The sequence below is a fragment of the Bradysia coprophila genome, assembly GCF_014529535.1.
Source record: "Bradysia coprophila strain Holo2 chromosome X unlocalized genomic scaffold, BU_Bcop_v1 contig_130, whole genome shotgun sequence".
NCBI classification, from domain to species: domain Eukaryota; kingdom Metazoa; phylum Arthropoda; class Insecta; order Diptera; family Sciaridae; genus Bradysia; species Bradysia coprophila.
This window is the reverse complement of record NW_023503296.1, coordinates 157369-179292: the sequence shown is the minus strand read 5'-3', so window position 1 is coordinate 179292 and position 21924 is coordinate 157369. Positions and strand designations below refer to the sequence as shown.

Genomic DNA, 21924 nt, shown 5'->3' with positions numbered 1-21924 from the left:
TCGTAAAATTTTTGATCGGTCTTCGTGAGGCAGTATGGATATAGTTTTTTTTGTTCTTTACTGTAGATCGTTTTTGGTGATCGTTGAAACGGTATATGTTAGACAATATTTTATTCAAATCATTCGTCTAAAATTAAAGATTTGCGTTTAAAAAAAAACAGTCTGACATTTTGCTTTGTTTACCTTCGTCAAATGCCAGACTCAGACTGTACAATTTAAATATCTTTAGTTGTTGGTATCTATTTCATTGAACTTTTGATACATAATCTTACCGTACCATTTTACACATGTGGCAACTTTTCTCCGGCAAGAACATAAATAGAAAAATTATACCAATTAGCAGCGGCATAAATCTTACAATGGAATTTATCATAATATACACACACATATATATGGACTGGGGGACCACGTGTCACACAACCAGGGCCAATTATTGGGAAATTTCCAAATTTTAACAAAATTTACTGAAAATTATCAGAGATCGGTAAATCCAGTACATTTTCAGTAAAATTTGGTAAACTTCATATAAATGTGAAGGAATTATGAAGTGGATGTATCAGAATCCAGGGGTGATTGGGATCAATAAAGTATTGTTTCATATTCAGAGCACTGAGCCCTATCTAACCCAATAAACTACCTCTAGTAATTATTCCAAAAGTTTACCATTGTTGTCTAGTGTAACGTATGATGACACAGTGGTACTATAAAGAAGAAAAGAACTTTTACCCTGATACAAATGGCTGTCATCTGTTATCGACAACGACAACAATAATAAACGACAAACTCAGACTAATTCGGTTTCATATAGCAAAAACATGTTGAAAACAAATGAAGTAAAATATTTCTGAAAACAATCTCTGAAAATCTTCGATCAAATGAAGTAATAGATCAGATAGTAAAACTGTTAATATGCTTGCCGTCTGTGGCAGGTTAAATTCTTCGTATACCTTCAATGACACACCAGACGACCAAGGTGTATCTTGCATCGCCATCGCTCAAAACGTTGCAAAACAAAAGGTTTTTCCGAGCGAAATGTATCAGTATTAGACTCTACCAGACCCTGGGCCAATATATATTTTCACGCATATTTTGTCCATTTTATCGCGAAAATCGTAAAATTCGTGAAGACATAAAAATAACTGAATTTCCAAACTGAAAACCAAATCTATCAACAAACTTTCCACAAAGTTCTAATCAAAAATCTATCGCATCACCGGACAAACTATATTAATGTTTTGTATACGTTGTAATGTAATATCAAAATTTGTTTTTAACTTAGTAAAACATAGAACCGACCAACTTCTGACAAACAAACATATCCCATAGTTTTGTTATTATGCATTTTAAAAGCGCGGCACATTTTATACTCAAATGCATATGGAAACCATAACCAAAACCGATATTTAACAACAAAAACATAATTTAATATATTATTGAAAAGATGATGAAGAAGAAGAAAAAGAAGAGGAAGATGCTGGAAAAAAAAATCTTTCTTTAAATCATCACACAATTCTTGTGTGGTAAAATGTTTACTTTCCATTTGCCGGTAAAATGCCTGAGAAGGAAAAGTACACACATTATAATTTGTATACACTTGTTTAAAAACATTTTTCTTTAACAACACACAGCTTAGCGCTCGGTATAAAAAGATAAATAATAAAAAAAATATTCAAAATAAAATTATTATTAAAAAGAGCGTATGTGTATTCACACCTAATAATGGACGAGAAAAAAAAACTGTTTTGTTTCTTAATACCTCTCTCTGCTCACTTTAAAATTCAAAATGAAATGAAGGAAAATGTGTAATGCTATTTTCACAAGTAAATATGAAAATTGAATATTCAGTAAATACATTTTTTTTGTTCCTCTTCGTCTTTCCATACACTAAAATTAGAGAAAAATGTTATTGGTTTATTACCTGATCTTATGATTTTATTGTTTGCCTTTGTATATTAAAATTAAATGGTTGATCGAGGCGAGGTGTTGAACGACGGTGATTGTTGCGTCTATTATTTGTTAAGTAGAGATGATAAATATTTTTATTGTTATTGCATCTCATCTCATCATAGAAAAGAGTTTCATATGCGACCGATGGTTAAACGTTTCTTTCTTTCTTTTTTTGGTAGGAACATCGTAAACTTGATGTGTGGGTCACGTTTTATTGTATTTAGAAAGAATTTTCGCAAATATCAATGATTGACTTGAAGGAAATTGTTATCAACTTTGAACAATTAACAATTCGGTAAACTTTAGGTAAATACCACCTGCAGCTCAACGCATGTAAATTGACGCACTATTTCTAAAATAATTGTCATCAGTTTAGTAATATCTTTCGGTGGAGTCATTGTCGTGAGGCAATCTTTTGCACTGACACTGACTATATCACGACAATGACTCTAGAAATTTACTAAGACTGATGACATGTGTATTAGAGATGGTGCGTTAATTTACATACACGTGCTATTTACCGAAAATTTACCAAAGGTTTGTAAACAATAATTTTCGAGTACAGTTTATTAATTAATTAAATCTGCGATAAAGCCTTTACAGACCTCACATCTACATGCTGATATTTTAACAGTCATTCTGTCCCTGCCATCTTGGCCATGTTAACACCTCATTCTTAACATTAACGACCTTCAAAACCTTCAAAACCTCAAAAAAAGTTCGAAACATTTACAAATGTTAAATTTGCTCTGACTAGGATTTCTGTTCCAGACATTTTAGACTTCTGAATGAATTTGGAATAACATTCTCGTTATACGAAGCATAAGCGATCGTAATTATATTCAAATAAAACGAAAGACATCAACGAAACGAGGAAAGCACCATATATAAATATCATTCGGTTTCGGTCGGACAACCTAATGATACACTATTAATATATTGGCTTGATATTGATTTCCTTCCATCAATATAATATGAAATGAAAAAATCGATCAAGATTACATGAAAGCTGATAAATCGATGAATCTTAAAAAATAATTATTTAAAATCTAGACAAGAATATTGAATTACCATTATAACCTTAACCTATCCAACCATTGAAAGATCTAAATTTGTCTTATTTTTGTGTTGTTCACTTCTTTTTCTTGTTTCGTTTCGTTGTTGTTGTTTTTTTTTTTGTTTTCTTAAATATTTATTATTTTATGCCAGGGTGTCAGACGTAACATCAAATTCTTTCTAAATTGTTCAATGTCTGATACACAATCAGTGTGTGTACTGAAAAAGGTACAATATTTATATCAGATAAGTATCGGATTACATAAAAAAAAATTCAGTTGATTCAGAGATGTTTCAAGTGACCGGATGATCGATTGTTTTTGTGGCTATAAATCTCGTGGTAAATTATGGAAAAAGGATGCGGTTTTAATCGCATTCCTTTTGAGTGTATTCACACAGATTAAACAAAATCATTTTTTATTTTTCTCAACTAAACAAATAATAAATGTGACAATGAGTAGGCAAGAGACGTGCGATGATGGTGTTTATGGTCATATACAATACAATATCCATATATATCCATACACGAATGAGTAAGCCTAAAAATCATTCTAAAAATAAATTGCTATTATTTTGTGTCATACCCATGCATACTATACAATCAGGTAGCTCTTTTATTCATATAATATAAATACGTACGCATGACAAAACAATTATTTAATATCACCAATTGTATATAAGTATGCAACGTGTCACTGTGTGTCAAATTAAATTTAAAATTAATTTGTTTCATTCATGTTCAACGTTCTTTTTTCTGTTGTTGTTGTTGGTATACAATACAAGACTCTAATTTGTCTTATTTAAATATTTATGCGCGTACTCAAAACCGTAGGTAGAGTACCTCTCCGATATACTTCCTTGCATATCAGTTAATTTTATGCACCGAAATTGTAAGTCTCTTCGACACTGAAAAACATCAGTTTTAACTTCTTACTGTTGTTGGGCTTTTTTTTTCTTCTTCTGTTTTCTTTTACATTTTATCGAATTTGAATGGATATATAATATAAATGTTAATTAATTGTGCTGTTACACATTAATCAACTCCAGCTGAATAAATCATACGGTTCAGTTGTAATTTAATGTGACGACTGAGCAGCAGAAATAAGAAGAAAAAATCGTGTGTATTTTGAAGAGAAAAAAAAAATCAAAGTGAAATGTGATAAGTTCTAGATGTCGAGTGGCTTTAGAATATAAACGTTATTGAACCGGAAGAATTGTGTGTCTTGTTTTGTGAGATAAATGAATTTATCGATTGTGTTTCGGTTTTCATTGTTACCGATTGTTAGAAAAGGCTGTCAAGCATTCACCAACGAAATGTTTTAAACGTTTTGTGGTGTTTTGGCTAGCTACTTATCCTAGAATGGACAAATTGTTGTATCCATTGACATTCCATTGTGTAAATCTGTGAATTTAAAGTATATAAAATTCGTAAAGGGATTCTGGCTTGGAACCGGAAGTTGAAGGAGATCATCGTATGGAGGAAAATCTTCCATGCTTAATAATTTTGTAACAGGAAAATACTTCTTTGTTGTCAGGATTGCCATTACAGGAATTCCTGGCCAATCTTTCAATTTTAGTTATATTGTACAATGAATCGAATTTTCTTTTTCCTGCGATCAATTCTTGTTTTTCTGCGATCGACTCCTCTTTTTCTTGTCAGAAATTTCCTTTTAAGAATTCTCAGTTTGAATACCTAATTGTCCGCAATTTTTGGGAAGAATTTCGTCACAGCTGCAGTAAAATCAGCGAGGCTCTGATGGGCGGGACCTGTGGCTAGGATGAATGATGAATGACCGAACTGCCAAGAAAGCCCTCGATAGGAAATTCGTAGTACGTAGACCAAAAGGCCGACCACGGAATAGATGGATCGATGGATAGACTGTGTGGTCGTTATACTAGATCATTGGGGGTCGCGTATTGTAGAAATTTGGCCGAGGACAGGAACGAGTGGAGGAAATTTAGTAGAGTCAGACGCTTGGGTTGACAAGTGCTGCTAAGTAAGTAAGTAAGTTTGAACACTGACATCTGTTATCGACAATGACTACGAAAATGGTAACGAAGTACAAGATTTCGGGTCAAACACTGCGCGATACTTTTTCAACAAAAGACTTAAAAGATCTGATGATTACAAAGACTGAAGACTAAAGACTGATTTATTATCTCGCATACGGGGCGATTGCCAGTGACGAATACAGAAAATTCACTGTCCCAGAATGTCTCGGAATGGAATAGAACTCTAACCCAAACAATATTTTTGATCCTGTTCTTTTAGCTAAGGTATAAAATGCAACAACACACACAAAGAGCAGCAATTCTTGCGTCTCCTGACTGCGGAGATTTTTCTTCAAGAAAATTACACTAAACGGAAAAACCAGTAAAGCTCTCATAAACATGAAGTACTAACGAAGTTGCTTATCAAAATTGTCATTTTTTTTTACATTTCTAAGAACGAAATACCTGCTATATTAAACGAACGTTGACGTGACAGATGAGTATTGCATTAATATTATGACCCCGCAAAACAATCCATTTGAATTTATGGATGGGTTCGCCCATAGAATTATCACAACTGAAGTATACTAAACTCAAAGAATTCTTTTTATTTAAAATTAATGACATAGCGCAGGTCTACCATTTTTCAATGAATGAATTATACGAAAAAATACAAAAAATGACTTATAAATCGGGTGTGTAATTGTGCATCCAAAGACCATTAAATCCTTTTTTTCCTCTCTATCTCTATACGCACAAAGTCAAGAAGATAAATATTGGGCATACGTTTTATTCATATGTGTGTTATTCGTACACACATCATATCGATACAAATACCTAATTCTATAAAGTTAACCTCTCTTTATAGCATTCATTTGATCCTTTTATTTTCTTCTATTGTTATGTGAACAGTGCGTATGGATAAACAACCATATTTATTGAAGAAAAAAAAGGATCTATTTTTTATTTACTCTGCTTGTCTATAGGCACACCAAGCATTCCACACACAAGTTAGAAAAAGTATAATAAATAAATAAATAAATAAAATAAAAACTTTTTTCTCCTTCATTCTTTGAACATTTACCGAGCTATTTTAACAACACAGAGAGACGAAGAAAAAAAGAATAAAAAGAATATCATACAAATTGATGGCATTTGGCTGGTTAAATAAACCAATTGTGCAAAATGTTTATTTATCATTTTAAACAGCAAACCCCAAGTATAATACACAACGCAAAATACAAATAGAAATTTTATATATAGAAGAAGAATGTGCAAAAAAAAATTGTAAATTGTATTGAATCGTCTTACACATTTTTCCGTATAAGTAATTCACATGGGGCGTGCGTCAAAATGCAACCCAATATACACAACCATTTGAGAGGTTTTTCTTTTCACTACGGTGAAAAAAATTTGGTTTTCGACTTACACATATGACTTCGATTGAAGGCTGTAAGGACTTTTTTTTATAAATGATACTCACTGGGTAGAAACCACATCCTAAACCGAAGCTCCAGGTGTTGTCATTCATGATTCTTTTGTTGTTGTTGTTTGTTATTAGAAATTCCCAATGGGCTTGCATTCAATACATTATTATTTATAGGCTACTGATTGTCACATATATATGAAACAAGGTTATGAAGAGGAGAGCAAACACGATTTTTTTTGCGATGAATATGAGCATGAATACACAACAAGTTTATTGATTTAGTGTTGATGATTTTCTTTTTACGAAAAAAAAGGTTCATTTTTAGGGTCACATTTTAACTGAACATTTTTGAGCTATATTCGGCAAACGATTATTTTAGGCTTGTCCGTCTAATTCACTTAAACATATTGTCCAGTTTGGGTATATTTGCTCCAAATATTATACAATTAAAACTTCTTTACCTTTAACTTCTTAGAAACGGCAGGCCATTAACAATTACAAAAAATTTCATGAGTAGTGTTGAAACATTGCGACGTTGTCTCGTATTTCCACCGTAGTTTTGGGAAGGTTTCCTTCATGAGCCGGAGGTCTGGAATCGGATTCGCTAAAAAAGCCCTTTTAGCATGCATTGGGAAAATAACTATAAATACACTGGCCTCTTGCCTGTACTATTCTACTTTTGTTAAAAGTATCGCCGAGTGTTTGACACAAAATCTACTACACATAACACATAAATCTTACTATATAAGACCGTAGGTCATTGCTTAGTTTTGTCGTTATTGTTGGTAACAGATGACTGCAGCCGTTTCAACAACTTACTTGGGAAGTGTTTCGGCCTCCCGGGGACGGAGGATACAATGAAAGTTTGATCTTATCTATATAGAAAACTCAGAAAAGTGGAAAGCTTCTAGCACGACATAGCAAAATAAACTAGGCAGTAGTGATTTTCATCGAAATGTCAAATGAGTGACCTAATATACTGTATGAAAATGAGCTCAAATGAACACTGACATTAATTGAATAATTTTATTCGCAAAAAAAGGCTGCTAGATAATTCAGATCTTTAGTCAAATTAAGTGCTCTTGCCTGGTTTACTCTACTCTGTAGTGTTTCTAGACATGATAGAGTTTATTGGGAATTATATAATTACAAAGCACTGTCTCTCAGATCGAAACAGTGGAAGGAGCCATTCCGCTAATTAATAATATTTCGCATTTCCATACGTGTAAGCTTCGATTTTTACAGTAAGAGGCTGTGAAATTTCAGTAGAATTTTCTTCAGCTGTTTTTCAGCTGATCCACACAAACAATCAAAACTACTTATACATCTTTGTACAGTTTTGCCACTACCACGCGCCTGCAGCACGAATAAACAAGTACAAATAGTTTTGATTGTTTGTGTGGATCAGCTGAAAAACAGCTGAAGCAATTTTATGCTGAAGTTTCACTGCCTCTGACTGAGTATAACTTTATATATCAGGAAGAAAATATATACTTTCTTAACTAATGACCCCATGGCGACACAAAGAACCACTAGGAAAAATAAAATTAATGAAAAAAATGATAACGCGATTCAATGTATTAAAACTAAAAAAAAAATATTTGTTTGCAAATTACTCTGCCTGTTTACGTTTTATTCAATTCGACCAATTCAACTAATTGACAATATAATCCCGCACAATTAGCATTTCACACTGAAAATCAAACAACATTAGCACATTGTGCCTTATTTATATAATATTTGAATATAAATATTGCTAATTATCACAGCTTTTTATCTCCAAAAATAAATAAACAAAGTGTCGGTTACACATTACTAAAACTCATTCGATATTGTGATTCAATTAGATATATATTCAACATCATCTCTCGTTTTTTTTCATTCTCTTTTTTTTCATACCTTTTTGTCGTGATCAGTATTAATATCAATCAATTACTGTTAGTATTTCTGCACAAAACTGTTTTCAAAATTAATTGCAAACGACAGTTTGGAGATTTATAAAGTTCAATATATATACAATACATATATGTATATCATCCTACCAGCCATGGGCTGCAGGTTATACACTGATTTGTTTTTTGTTTATTATTAATTTTTTTTATCGGGCTGTGTATAAAATATTTTTATATTTTTTTTATATATAAGAATAATGCAGAATGCAGACGGTGTTATATGTCAGGATATTACTTCTGTCTATTTATTTTTTATTATTGATGTCTATCAAATGATCGGTTGTGGAATGTGACATTTTTGTGGTTGTAACAGTATCCAGATTGTTTAAATATTTTTTCAAATAAAAAAAAAATGATTTTAAGGTTGCTCCCCATATAATATGCGCAAGAGACATGATCGTATGATCGTTGAGACGAATGTTGTATTGTTGAAGAGCATGTGACTATAAAAAAAAATGTTTTTTTTTATGTGAAAGATGTTTGGGCTGCCATACGACCGAGAAAAAAAAAACGTTTTTGCCTATCATACTCTGTAGACTGAATTTTCCTTTTTTTTAATATTTTTTACCCTCTAATTTATGACTTGTTAGAAACTTATCACAACGTAAACCTTTTACAGCATATTATAAACATTAAAATAACAAACGGTAATAAAATGCAAGACAATGTCCAGTCATCAATAATATAAAAGTTAAATTAGCTAACTGACATTTGCGTGACCACAAGAAAAGAATTCAGCCGACCGAACTTAATCACAATATTGTTACCCAATTTAATCATAATATAAATACATCCACCGACGAAAGCGGCAAAACTATAAAATGCAAATTTGCTCACCAAATTGAATTAAATCATAATTGGTGAACAATAAATTTCGTTTAAATCGAGAAAAAAAAGGAACCTTAAAGTGCAAAAACATCAGAGAGGATGATGCGCGTTAAATGAATGTTTTCAGTCGATTTTATTTAGATAACTTGTTAGCGTTATAAACTGGACACCACATCGTAACCGAAAATGTTTTTTCTTCAAAAAAAAAAAATAAAGAAGAAGAAAGAATGCCAGCCAATCCATTATTTTGAATTCAATATTCAGATGTGGATTAGCAAAAATAAAAACAGCAACAACAACAACAAAGACAACTCGAACAAAATATGGTTATTTATCGCATATCACGATTTCGTATTGAAAAGTATTTTAAAATTACATTAACATAAGCACATTTAGCAGCGAAGAGACAAGAAAAAATAATAACATTAAAGCCCAGATTACTTTACAAAACTCGCACCATTCAATTCTGGTCAGTGTCAGTTAAAGGATTAAATATTCGAGAGAGAGAGAAAAAAAAAGAAGTTTTACTGATAAGAACATCGAATTTCATATGTAATATATCATAACAAAAGTCATTTATTATGTCCAAACATATATGGCATAATCATATACGAAAAAAATTCTTTTTTTTTTCATATTTCATCATATTTCTATACACAAAATAAATATTATTCACCATATTACAGTATATACATATACCAGTCACACACTGGATAGGTTGCTGAAAATGAAATATAATATTGAATGATGACAAATTTACTTAAAAGATAAATTTATTTAATTCGAATTTCGGTAATAAATCAGATAAAACTAATCAATAATCCGTCCGCGACTACATCAGTGTCACCGTGTGTAATTTCGTATTGGTTATATGGGTACAGTAATATGTTATGTGTTGTATATGACCTGAGCACTAATTTTATGAATCAAAACTTCACACAGGAAAAAAACAACATATTTTTGATTTATTATCATAATCAACCATTTAACACTTCGACGCTCCTATTTACTACTTATTTTAAAAAAAAAAAACAAATTGAAGATATATTCGATGAATCGGTTCCAACGAAGTCACATACATGTTAACACATTTTTATCGTCATCTGCGAACAATTGACTCATTTCCGAAATGTCGTAGGAACGTTGTCGTCCAATGCATATTCGGGGAGCAATTGGCAATCACTTCCCGTATCTTGCCGGACTTCCTTAGAACAATTTTCTATTGTTTGAATGAATGCTTTTCATTCAAAAATCAAATTCAGGTGGTCAATATACACATATCAGTAAAGAAAACTTGGTTACCCAAAGCTAGATATTTCCGAAATAGAAAAGGATGCGGTTTGAAAAAGAGTTTAAGGATTCTGTGATGATCGTTGAGCTAGTTGGACTCATCAAGCGCTAACAGTTATCAACAGTGAAAAAATAAAATTAAGCGGTGTCCTTTAGTTAAATTAGTTCTTACGTAGCAAAATGTCTTTTCAAACTGTTGAAGTACAAGACTATCTGTTTCTATAAACCAGCTGATATACATCCGTCAAAAGGACAGAGTTGATGAATCAGTGAACTATGGATTTTTCAAATGAAACTTTTCGTTGCTGTATGAAACTCAATCGCTGAGACGAAAACAAAACAAAGAACACTGCGAAGGACGCTAACGTTGAGCACGTGAGAACCATTCGTTTTAAAATCCGAAAACCTTTTACGCTCAAAGTTTGACATCAAATATTTGTTAATGAAAATGGATATCAATGCAACAGTTTAAATATTTGTCGTGAAATTTCACAAGTAAAACATGTGTAATATTAAGGCTAAGGTGGTAACACTAAATAAAGTTATTTACACTTACTATAACGAACAGGGCTATTACGTCGCGAAATCTGTTACAAGAAGCTGCGTACGGTTGTAAAATTTAAATTTTACCTGATCAATACCTGCGGTCATCAGGCAAGTCATTAGATCGTTTTTTTTAATGTTGTCCTAGAAATAGGCACTGCTAAAGTGTATTGAAAAAATTGAGACATAACCATGTTAAAGTCAAGTTACAAGAAAAATTTAACATCAAGTGTATCAGTGTGAAGCGTATCGAGGTAAAATTGTTAAATCTGGTACTTCATCTGTTTAAACTATCGACCAATTTATGACACAACATCTTTTACTTCATTTGTTTAACCATCCATTTTGGTATACACAAGATGATTCGTAGATCATCGTTTACTAGTTGATAACAAATGTTTAACAGTGCATCGAACACGCAAAAGAAAATTTCCTTTAAAATGGAAAGATCTTCATGTGGTAGTAGTTGTAGACGGAAAAAACCGAATGTGGTGTGGTGTAAAGAAATGGGAAGGTATTTTCGGCTGAATATAACGATCAAAATGATTTATAGTTTATAATCCTGATTCTCAGAGGAAGAGCGCACGAATTAAAACTTGGCAACAGCTCACTATCTGTCTGGAACCATTTGAATTATTATCGATTGTTGTTTTATGCAGAAGGTATAAATGTAAAAGAAAAATAATATAAAAAATAATTTTTTTCTTCGTTTTTTTTTTTGAAAAAAACATGGTGAAGGTAAAAGGAACATACCTATTACCACGAAGAGATGGATGGTATGCACAAGAACAAGAAGACTATTATATACCACGGAGGAATCGATGAGCCAGTTTTTGTTTTCTGTCTCTAAACATATTGGAAAAAAGATAAAAGTAGAGATGTACAAAATGTACATAAAACGCGGCTGTACATATATATATAAATGTGTACATAAGTGGCGGCGGCATAACAGGTTTTTTTTTCTTCTTTTCTGTACGGCATACACATTACAGATTTTTTATATGTTATCACATCCGCCGTTAGTTTGCGCACAGCGCTCATCCAACATTAATTTTATATACTTTTTTACTGTGCGTATAAAATTTTTTAAACTGTAGAAGAAGAAGAAGATGAAAAAAGCAACGAAGTAGAGAGATATTGTTACCTAAGTCAGCCATTTTGTATTAAAGCTTATATATTATAATAAATATAAAGATAATAATTTTTCGTTTTCGTTAAAAAAAAACACAACCATTCAACGAGGCATCTATAACACGTTCGATTAAAAATAATAGTCTCCGCTGAAACTCTGATAAATTGCAATTATCAATGAATTTAAATTCCACTCCAGTACATTACTAGGATGGGCAGAAAATAAAGCACTGCTCCATTACGAAACTTTATCGAAAAGTTCGTTCTGTTAAATATTGTCTAATGTCAATAACTTACAATTTCATTGAATAATTACTATTACGTCGATAGGCGAATGGTTTGGATTTAATAAATCGATTTTTTAAGTTTGCCAACAGAATAAATAGTACGGTAAAATTGACATTTAATGTACCTAATCGTACTTTAACGTCTACCATTAAATACGAAAACAAATATTTTGCTAGGTTTTTTTTGGCACCAAAAAAAAAAATCTTTATTTAACGCGACTAAACAAAGATGTTGGTATTTGGTAAATCAATTAAATTGCATTTAATTGAATGTGTTTACGTCTGTACCAACAATATGTTTGGCTCGTCTGGAGAAATTTGGTCATTTGAAAATTTTTTTGTTTGGTCCCGGGAAAAGTAAACTTCGTCAGACTTGGTGGTTTTGGAACTTGTTGTGGTTTAATATTTGTAATTCAGAAATTGCGTTAAACAAAAAAAATAGATTATTATGATTGGTGTTTCGTACCGGGTTGTACTTATCAAAAAAAAATCAGAAAGTGCAAATCTAGTTCTTCATTTGTTTAATGAAGTTATTAGAATTTCAAATGCAAACCGCAACTCGCAACTCTGGATCATGAGATGGTATATATGACTTTATCTGACATAACACCAACAGACCAAGAACGAAAGGATACAAGGTACGTGGGTTATGTAAATATTTAACTGTGCATATTTGCAAATCGGTTAAATCTATAAAACTGGATTGCTAGACAAACAATAGTCAATTTTAAAATAAATCCAAATTCTAAAATGATCGAAATAATTTCCAAAACATTTTGCACACAATCCATTCATCCCAGACAGTCAGTCTGCTTACATGATTGGACTACAGATGATCATGCATGCAAGAAATTGTGTAACTGATTGAGTTGATTGTTCCGTTCATTTTTCTCATTCCGTTTTGCTAATTGTTTATTATTCAGTATCGACGTCGATTTCACGTTTGTGTTTATTGCTCGACTCTTCAACAATTTTTTATGAAATGTAAACACATTTTCATTCAAACAAAATCTTTTTCAAAGAGTCTCTCAAATACGTAAAATATTCATCAGTTTACTCAGTATATGGTGTAAACTAGCCACGACTTATCGATTTTATTGTACTACTAAAGCCATTTCCAATCTGTGCCTTTTTTTGTTTAAAGTGTTTTCACAGTGCTTTTAAATCCAAATATTTTACTGCATTCGTACATTCGTACTATATAAGATTACTTATTTTTATCCGATCACTTATTTTTATCGTTGCTGTCGATAACAGATGATTAGCATTAGTTTCTGATTCGTCTGATCTACTGTGTTATGGCTTACTTGTCTATATATCCATTTCAATGTAATCGAATTTTTTGTCTTCAATTTAAAATTTTATTTACATTAAATCAATAATAACAACAATATTTATCGCCTTAGTTTGCTATTTTGTTTTGCAAACAATAATAAATAATAAAAACATTTTATTGGAGTAATTTATCTTTAGAAAAAGTTTTGTATACAAAATATGTGAGAGTAGTGTGTCTGCCTATCTATTAATAAATTGTAATAAATATACCAAGCCATATTGCAACATTTATATAGATACGTTGATAAACTATATAATCGAAATAGATTACTACACAAATTTGAAACGGAAATTAAAGAAATTCCTTTTCTTTTAGACCACTCTACTGTCTCTATCGCTCACTTTCTCTCTTTCTCCCTCTGGTATCTATCTGGTGGTGTATATGTGGTATACTTCTTAGTGTATTAAAGCTAATGAAAAACTCATTGAGAAACATATAACATGGTAAGTATAGTAATAATGGAATACCGGTTCTTTATAATAAACAGAAAAAAATATTTATTTTTTTTATAATTGTTTCGATGAAAGAATTCATTTTTTCCAATTCTCATGAATTAAAATTTACGATTAGTGTCAAAGGTTAAAGAAGGTAGAAAAGGTAGGATGATAGAAAAGTCACGTGATAATGAGTGGTAAACGACTGTTCAATGATCGGAAAAACTTTAATCCACGAAGAATGCACTATCGTTGATGACACCAGCTAAATCTGGGTGGAAGACTGCTTGAAACAATTGGTTCAATACCATTTTACCATAAAACTTAAAAAGAAAATAGAAGTTGTCTAACAATGTAAAGTAAGAAGCTTAAAATGGATCAGAGTAAGGAGTTTCATATGTTAGTTTCACCACAAACCGGCAATGAGTTAGCAAATTTGGTAATGAGTTGAAATTTCATTTCAATTATGATTCGCTAGACTTGTCCATGATCAAATTGATTAATTGGTGATGTTCTTAGAACATTGTATCAATGCAAATACCACTGCCTGATGCGAAATGGTATTTTTGAACTGCATGTTAATGCAAAACGTCAAGAGTCGTATTTAATTTTCTCCCAGATCGAAACAGTGGTCGAATGTCTTGCTTATACATGGATCGTTTCCATTAAAAATGATATTATGACGAGACAATATTTCAAAAACTTGAGACTCTAACCACGAGTCTGCACCGAAACGTTCAATGAAAAACGTAGAAATCTTTATGAATTGCATTCGGTCTTGAAATGATGCCTTTCAACAATGACTAGCAATGATTAATCCCGACATTCAAGCATCATTATTGTCCGTGCACCATTCGATACACATTATCGGAATGTACATTCGAAAAATGTGCATACGTACACCAATCCACTCGATAAATCCTTAATTACACTACATTTTTGAATGTATAATATTTCTTCGAATCCGAAACGCACATCCCATTCATTTTTATCTAAATCCATTATATGTGTACTTTTGAATGAAATGTTACAAACATTAATGTGAAAAACAAGTGTTTGTAATCAACTTACAACTCAAAATGTTAAAATCTCTTTGTCAAGTGTTAAAATTTTAAGAGAAAATTTGAATAATCTGTGTTTAAACTTGATGTTTGTTATGGTAATTGTATTTGATCTTGATGCATTATATATACACACATTTCATACAAGTAACGAATCATTCATGTTTGTAAATAATTTTAATGATTTAAGTGACACAGTGGTAGGTAAAGTTATTTGGATGCGATGCGAACACGGTACTTTAGTAGAGGAAAAAAAAAAAAATTTGTGTGCATTACTGAACGCTATCCTTGATGGCCGATGATACCTATTCTTCTTTTGTTATCAATCCTTCAGCTCTGTGTGAATGATGACAACAAGAATAAGCAATGAGGTCTGGCTAATGTCACTAGAATGTCTCAGTAAACTATTGAAGTAAAAGATTTACAATAAATTTTTCGAATGGTGACATACATACTTTTTGAGCTGAAGGGACTAAATCGCATAGCAATAAATGGGATAAATAAATAAGGGGCTCACATACGATTTAGTCCATTAAATCCAAGAAGTGCAGCATCCCCGCAATTTACTGACCTAGAGTCTAGGTCGTAGATCAACAAGCGACCTGATTTCTGCAGTGGTGAAATGATTTTGGTTTGTGAATGACGACTATAAGGAGATAGAACACTGATGGTATGCATATTCGAAATTAATTGTCATCATCCGTAGTTTATACTACGTTGAGCGTACTTCGAACTGTGGAGTACCATGGTCATTAATTTGCGATTGCTGATTTAACGTACATTTTTGCCAGCTTTTCGATCAGCAAAATAAAGGATCCAAAATCTTGATATAAAAAAAACCTTTCAAACTGGGAAAGCAAATGGGTTTTTGTTTGAATGCGCGTTGCACGTGTTCACTTAATTTTCGATTTTTGCACAGATACAACAAAAAAAACCGTAAATCGTTCATCTTATTTCCTTCCTGTTAAGATAGGACTAATTGAAAGCACACACACACACACAGAGAATAACATTGTAAACCGATAAGATCAACTCCCTGGGTCGTCGCCGTGTGAAATATTTATTATTACCACATTATTACAATTTAAAACAATTCCACTTTACACATTTTTTTTTCTCTTTTTTCTTTCAAAATTCATTATCTGCTTTGAAGTGCGGCATATATCAACTACCTTACACCTATCATATTTCTATAAATGTGACATAAGTGGCAAGGCTTTGCCTTTTTAACGATAAAATCTACATAACAATAATAGTTTCGAATTACATACCTACTTGTTCACAGTTTTTACATGTGTTTGTGTGATGGATTTGCATAATTTTTTTTCTTTATTATTATTTTGTTGAGGTATGTTATAGTAATAATAACAATAATGCGTTGTAGGAATGCGCTTTTCGATAACACAAAAATTATAAAACCACCATGCACTTTTCATGTATCGATACGGACATTTTACTAGGAATTTATTCCACGGTTTTTATATGGATTATTTCTGTTGGGATTGTTTCGTTTTTCTCACATACAACTTACTGATATATTTTAATATAAAAAATGCCGTTGTCGAAAAGAGGCAAATTAATTTAATAAAAAAAATAATAATAATTTCAGACATCTTGTTTTTCAAGATTAAAATCTTTATATGAAAATGTCACACATTTTAATCTTTGTTTAAAACTGCAGAAACATTAAATGAAATGACGAACTTGCTTAATTTCTGACGAAATTTACATGTTATTTGCATCTTGCCACCTCTACGTATCACAGACCCCGTTTTGTTATAACAAGTGCCTGTGACGATTTTCGTTTTTTTTTTTAACTGCGCGATTTTCTTCTTTTTCCTTTATTACGAAGAGGTTAGAAAAACAATTAAAAAAACATTTTTTTTTGTTTATACTGAAATTAATGTTACGCTTGAAATGCATGGACACCTTGAAATGTGTCCCAAAAAATCACAATTTTTTTTTCTCGTCTTAATGACCAAAACGAGCATGTTCATTTATTTATTTTTGTATTTTTTTCAGTTTTGCATTATTCAAAAACTTGTTTATTATTATGTTTGAGATGTTTTAATGGTTTTATGCGTTTATTACGAATAGTTAAACAGTTTTGTCAGTCAGTAAAGTTTCAGTAGTTTTTCAGCACCCGACTTATGTGTGTAAATGTTTTCGGTATTATGGTATATATATGGGATTCGTTTTTTTTAAGAATCGATTCTCATAAATTATGACACTTCTAGCATGTAGAATCATCATTTCGTCCAATAAAAGTCAATGGGACACCTAATGGGTACTCGTACCCTCTAGGAAGTAGATGATAAAATTACCATTCATATAGTTCGGATAAACTGACTTTTTAAATACAATAATGCCTTTACCCATAAATCATGTTTGTGTCAGCAAGGAACAGTTATTATTTCGATAAATATACCATAAGCATGTAAACATAATAAAAACTAGCAGCGATAATCAGATTCAAAAATTCCGATTTAATTTCGAAAGAGACAAACGTCATGTATACTGACTCAGTCAACGTCTAATCATCTGCTATCGACAGCAATAACAAATATTAAATGAGACCCTACCGTCAATGTGGTCTTGCATATTAAAACAAATGAAGTAAAAGATTCTGTATCAGGCTATAGGCTGTTAGAACTCTTCAAACAAAAAAGTAACAGATTCAATCGACCATTTCTAAATGGATTTAAGGGCAGAAGAGTTCTAACAAATATTGTAATTTCCATTCATTTTTATCTGATAATTAACTGATTAACTGATAGCTTAATATGTAACCAAAAATGGAAAAGACAAAAAACCATATTTTCATTCTCGCTAGTCAATTTCGAAAAACTATCAACGATCGTTGAGTTCAATAGTCATTCGAAAAAATAATGTGAGCATACCGGATGTGTTCCGACGGATCTGTTTATCGTCCTAAGTGAACTTGAACTTTTAGTAAACAAATCAGCACTTGCAACCTTCCACAATGCTCATCTGTTTCTATCCATACCAATGCTGTACGAGAAGCAGCATAAATTTTATAGAGTACATGCTTGGATGAGATTTGAACATTTTGTCGCTATGCCCGCTCATCCAACTCACGTATATCGTGAAGCAACAGATTACGCGTCGGTAAAATGATAAAATTTTTATGAAATATTAAAAAGTTTCAACCAAAAAGACAGTGAAAAAAAATCTCACATGGAACAAAAAAGACAAGGCTCGTTTAACTGATATAAGATGAACATGCTGTGCGCTTATATCTTGAAGAGTATCATCTGTCTGATGATTAAAAATCAAATCAATCACGAACCGAATCAATCAACATTTTTGTTGAAAGTTGAAGCTCGCGAAGCCTTAAAACTGATTAATTTGATAATAAGGTACTCTGTATCTATAATAACAAGGTATTGGAAATGTTCATGAAATTGTGTGATATACTACGAAAAAAATATGGTAGAGCTACGTTCAGTGATTTTCACCACTTACCATGTGAATATATATAAAATCTGAAGTACTTAAGTAACTTACTTGAATCCACATATAATATTGTATACTACACTCGTGTATACAGAGACAGAATATCAATATTTATTTTGAAAATCTGATTTAAATAAACATTTTATCAGATACGATAAGTTCTGTTCTTTAACTAAACATTTAAATGCTTTCGATTAGATACCTTCAATTTTGTTTATCGTTCAATAAAATTTGATTGAATGAAATAAGAAACGTGAATCAATGAGAAGCAGGGCATACTTTATGCGGACACATTCCATTCCACAGATCATTCCTAAACATTGTAATGATTTCACATTTCCAGACGATTGTGGATTTATCATTTGTTCTGTATTCAGGGAGAGATGATACCGGCAGCTCATATGCCGATTCTGCAGAGTTTGCGCGTGAGCTGCCGTTTTTATTTCTATTGACTTTGATTGATTTGAATTGAAAATCGATGATTGACTCACTATGATAATTGATTACACACCCCAGAAGGAATTTACGATAAAAGAGGAAAAGAACAGAGGCAACAAGAGACATGTACAAGTAATCCGTTCCACAATATTCTGGCCAGGGGAAATCCACAAAGGACAGCTTATCGAGCTTTTAATACATGTTAGGAACTCAAATTTCTTCAAATAATCCTAATCCCTGACAACTAAACTCAATAATGAAATAATTAGAAATATTCATAGAATGATTTCTGGATTAATTAAAATGGAAAAGGCTCTTAAAACATAACATTTCTTGCAAATTAAACTTCAAACTAGCGTCGAAGGTCGCTTACGTATGATTTAATAAATGAAAATGAGCACAAAAATCAAATTGTAAGTTCGGTTTAAGTTTAACAAAATTATTGAGAAAGAGAAAACAAAAAATGAAATTTAATCCGACTCACCTGTGTCATCAGCCGATCCGCACCGGAACCTTCTTCATCTTTGAATATAATATCCTGATTATAATTTGGCACTAAATCCCGAAATTTCGGATCATGTCTGGTTATTTTTCCTTCATTCTTTCCCGAAGCACCTATTGTATTTTCACTCACATTCGGAACATGTTGCTTAAACACTAACGGCGACACCTGTCGACTTCTTCGCGGTCCGCCGATACCTCTACCAGGACCGCACGATTCGACCGTTACAATTGTACAAAATATTATTATCAATACAAACAGCGACGGCATTTTATTATTTTATCAATTTTCAAAAACAATAATATTTGAAGTTAGGAATTTTAAAAACTAAATTAAAATAATAAAAAAAAATCTGGAAGTTTATGAAGTGGAATTCTTTAGGAAGAACTTTGTTCACTTTGGAATTGAAAAGTCATATTATTTGATGGGGATACCACAACTAGTATTTTTCTTTAAACAAAATGTTTTATGTTCAATTACGGACGGTACGTTATTTTCGATAAAACCAAAACTTTTCTTTTTCTGATTATAATTTTTTTTTACCAAATAAATGTGAATTGCATTTTCATATCGATCATCATTCAGTGGTCACATATTATCCAATTCAGTGTATCCAATTTCGTATTCAATCTCACCCATTTAATGTTTGATCAGGCACTTGTGCACAAAAACAACAAAATTCAATAAAATGCGGTGTGATATAAAAATAATGATTCGGTTATCCATGTACTTAATTGCTCAATAAAAATTAATTAAATTCATTAATTAGTTGTATACCGGTTAAAAGACTCACTTTCAAAAAAATCAAATGCGTTTTGTGTAACGTTCTTAAGAACTCTCTGCGTGCTTATTCCGACCGTTTTTTTGATTCCAACCGTTATGGAAAGAGACTTGCAAGTAATTCGGTTTAAACTAAACTAAACGATCTATGCAGTAATTTTCAGAAGAGAAAAAAAAAACAACAACAACCAATTCGACGACAAATACTCATACAATATTGAGTATAGATAAAAATTGAACGAAACTCATGATGATGCAGGTAATAAATTTTCCTTTTTCCACATTGTACGTATACGGTCGAGTTTATTTTTATTATTATTTTGTAAAACTGTATGCAACGTTACACACCACATCCAAACACATTTTACATACTGTTAAACTCTTGTGGCTTAAAGTTAAGTTGAGTTCGTTTGCGCAGTTCAAAATTACATCAATCTACAAGTTCCTTCTTTTTCGCATAAATCTTAATCCCCTCTCTCTATGTTCGAAATTCGGCCGTAAACCTACCGATCGATTATATTGCTCTGTGTATTTGAGGGGCGGAGTCATTGTCGGTTTATGTGTGTACATATCTATACTTATATACACTTCTCTAAGCCTCACTCTAAGCCGTTTGTTTGATAATGTTAAATCGATGGTTGATGGTTTTATGCTGAAGATGACCATTTGTTCCATACGATTTTACATGTTTTCTTATTGATTTTTCTTACAAGATCAGGAGAAGTGCTAGTGTTGTGCTTCACAACAAATTTTATAACTTTATGACTCTTGCCATTGCGTAGAATATACGGATTTCTATTTTTTTGTGTATATAAAATGCAAGTTTATTAATAATATTAAAGAAAGAACAGAAAAAAAAGTTTTATATATAAACGGAACGATGTTGAGCCGAGGTGCATAGTTGCCTAATATTTTATGTATTAAAAATCAAAGTTATGTATAAAGGTTCTTACATTTTGTGAATCTTTTTTTTATGGAAAAGAAATTGTTGTATACAACATGAAGAATTGTAGGTGTTGGTAGACTGATATAAAAGCTAATAACTTTACAGAGGCATCATCATCATCATCATCACATCAAAATATTTAACTGCCAAACAAAAACTTGTTTTCAACATAGGTATTGGAGAATGCGTTTTTTCCTTTGTTTTATAGATTCGAAAAATATTTTACCATTAATTCAACGATGTTGTTACTATACTATGTATGGATATGATAGTAACACTTCGCAGGAGAAGTATTCACATTTTTCGATACATTGGAATATATCAACGTACTTTGACCCAGGTCACATTACGACCAAATCGATTGTAATCTGTTCGTTTTAAATAGACTATGCAGATGAAAGTCCATTACGAAAGGTTATTAGGACACTTCACTATTTGCAAATTCAATGAGATTGAATAATAAAGCTTCACTGACTGGTTACGAGATCAAAGCTA

At 31.6% G+C, this 21924-nt stretch overlaps 1 protein-coding gene across 1 annotated transcript in view; it reads right to left on the bottom strand.

The window, feature by feature from the left end:
* Nucleotides 1-20295, bottom strand: part of LOC119067940 (protein hedgehog) — a 38473-nt gene extending 18178 nt beyond the window's left edge. Inside the window, exon 1 of the mRNA XM_037171256.1 lies at nucleotides 19686-20295. Coding sequence (XP_037027151.1) covers nucleotides 19686-19973 — 288 coding nt within the window. The 5' untranslated portion in view covers nucleotides 19974-20295. The remainder of the gene's footprint in view (nucleotides 1-19685) is intronic.
* Between the last annotated feature and the right edge of the window lie 1629 nt (nucleotides 20296-21924).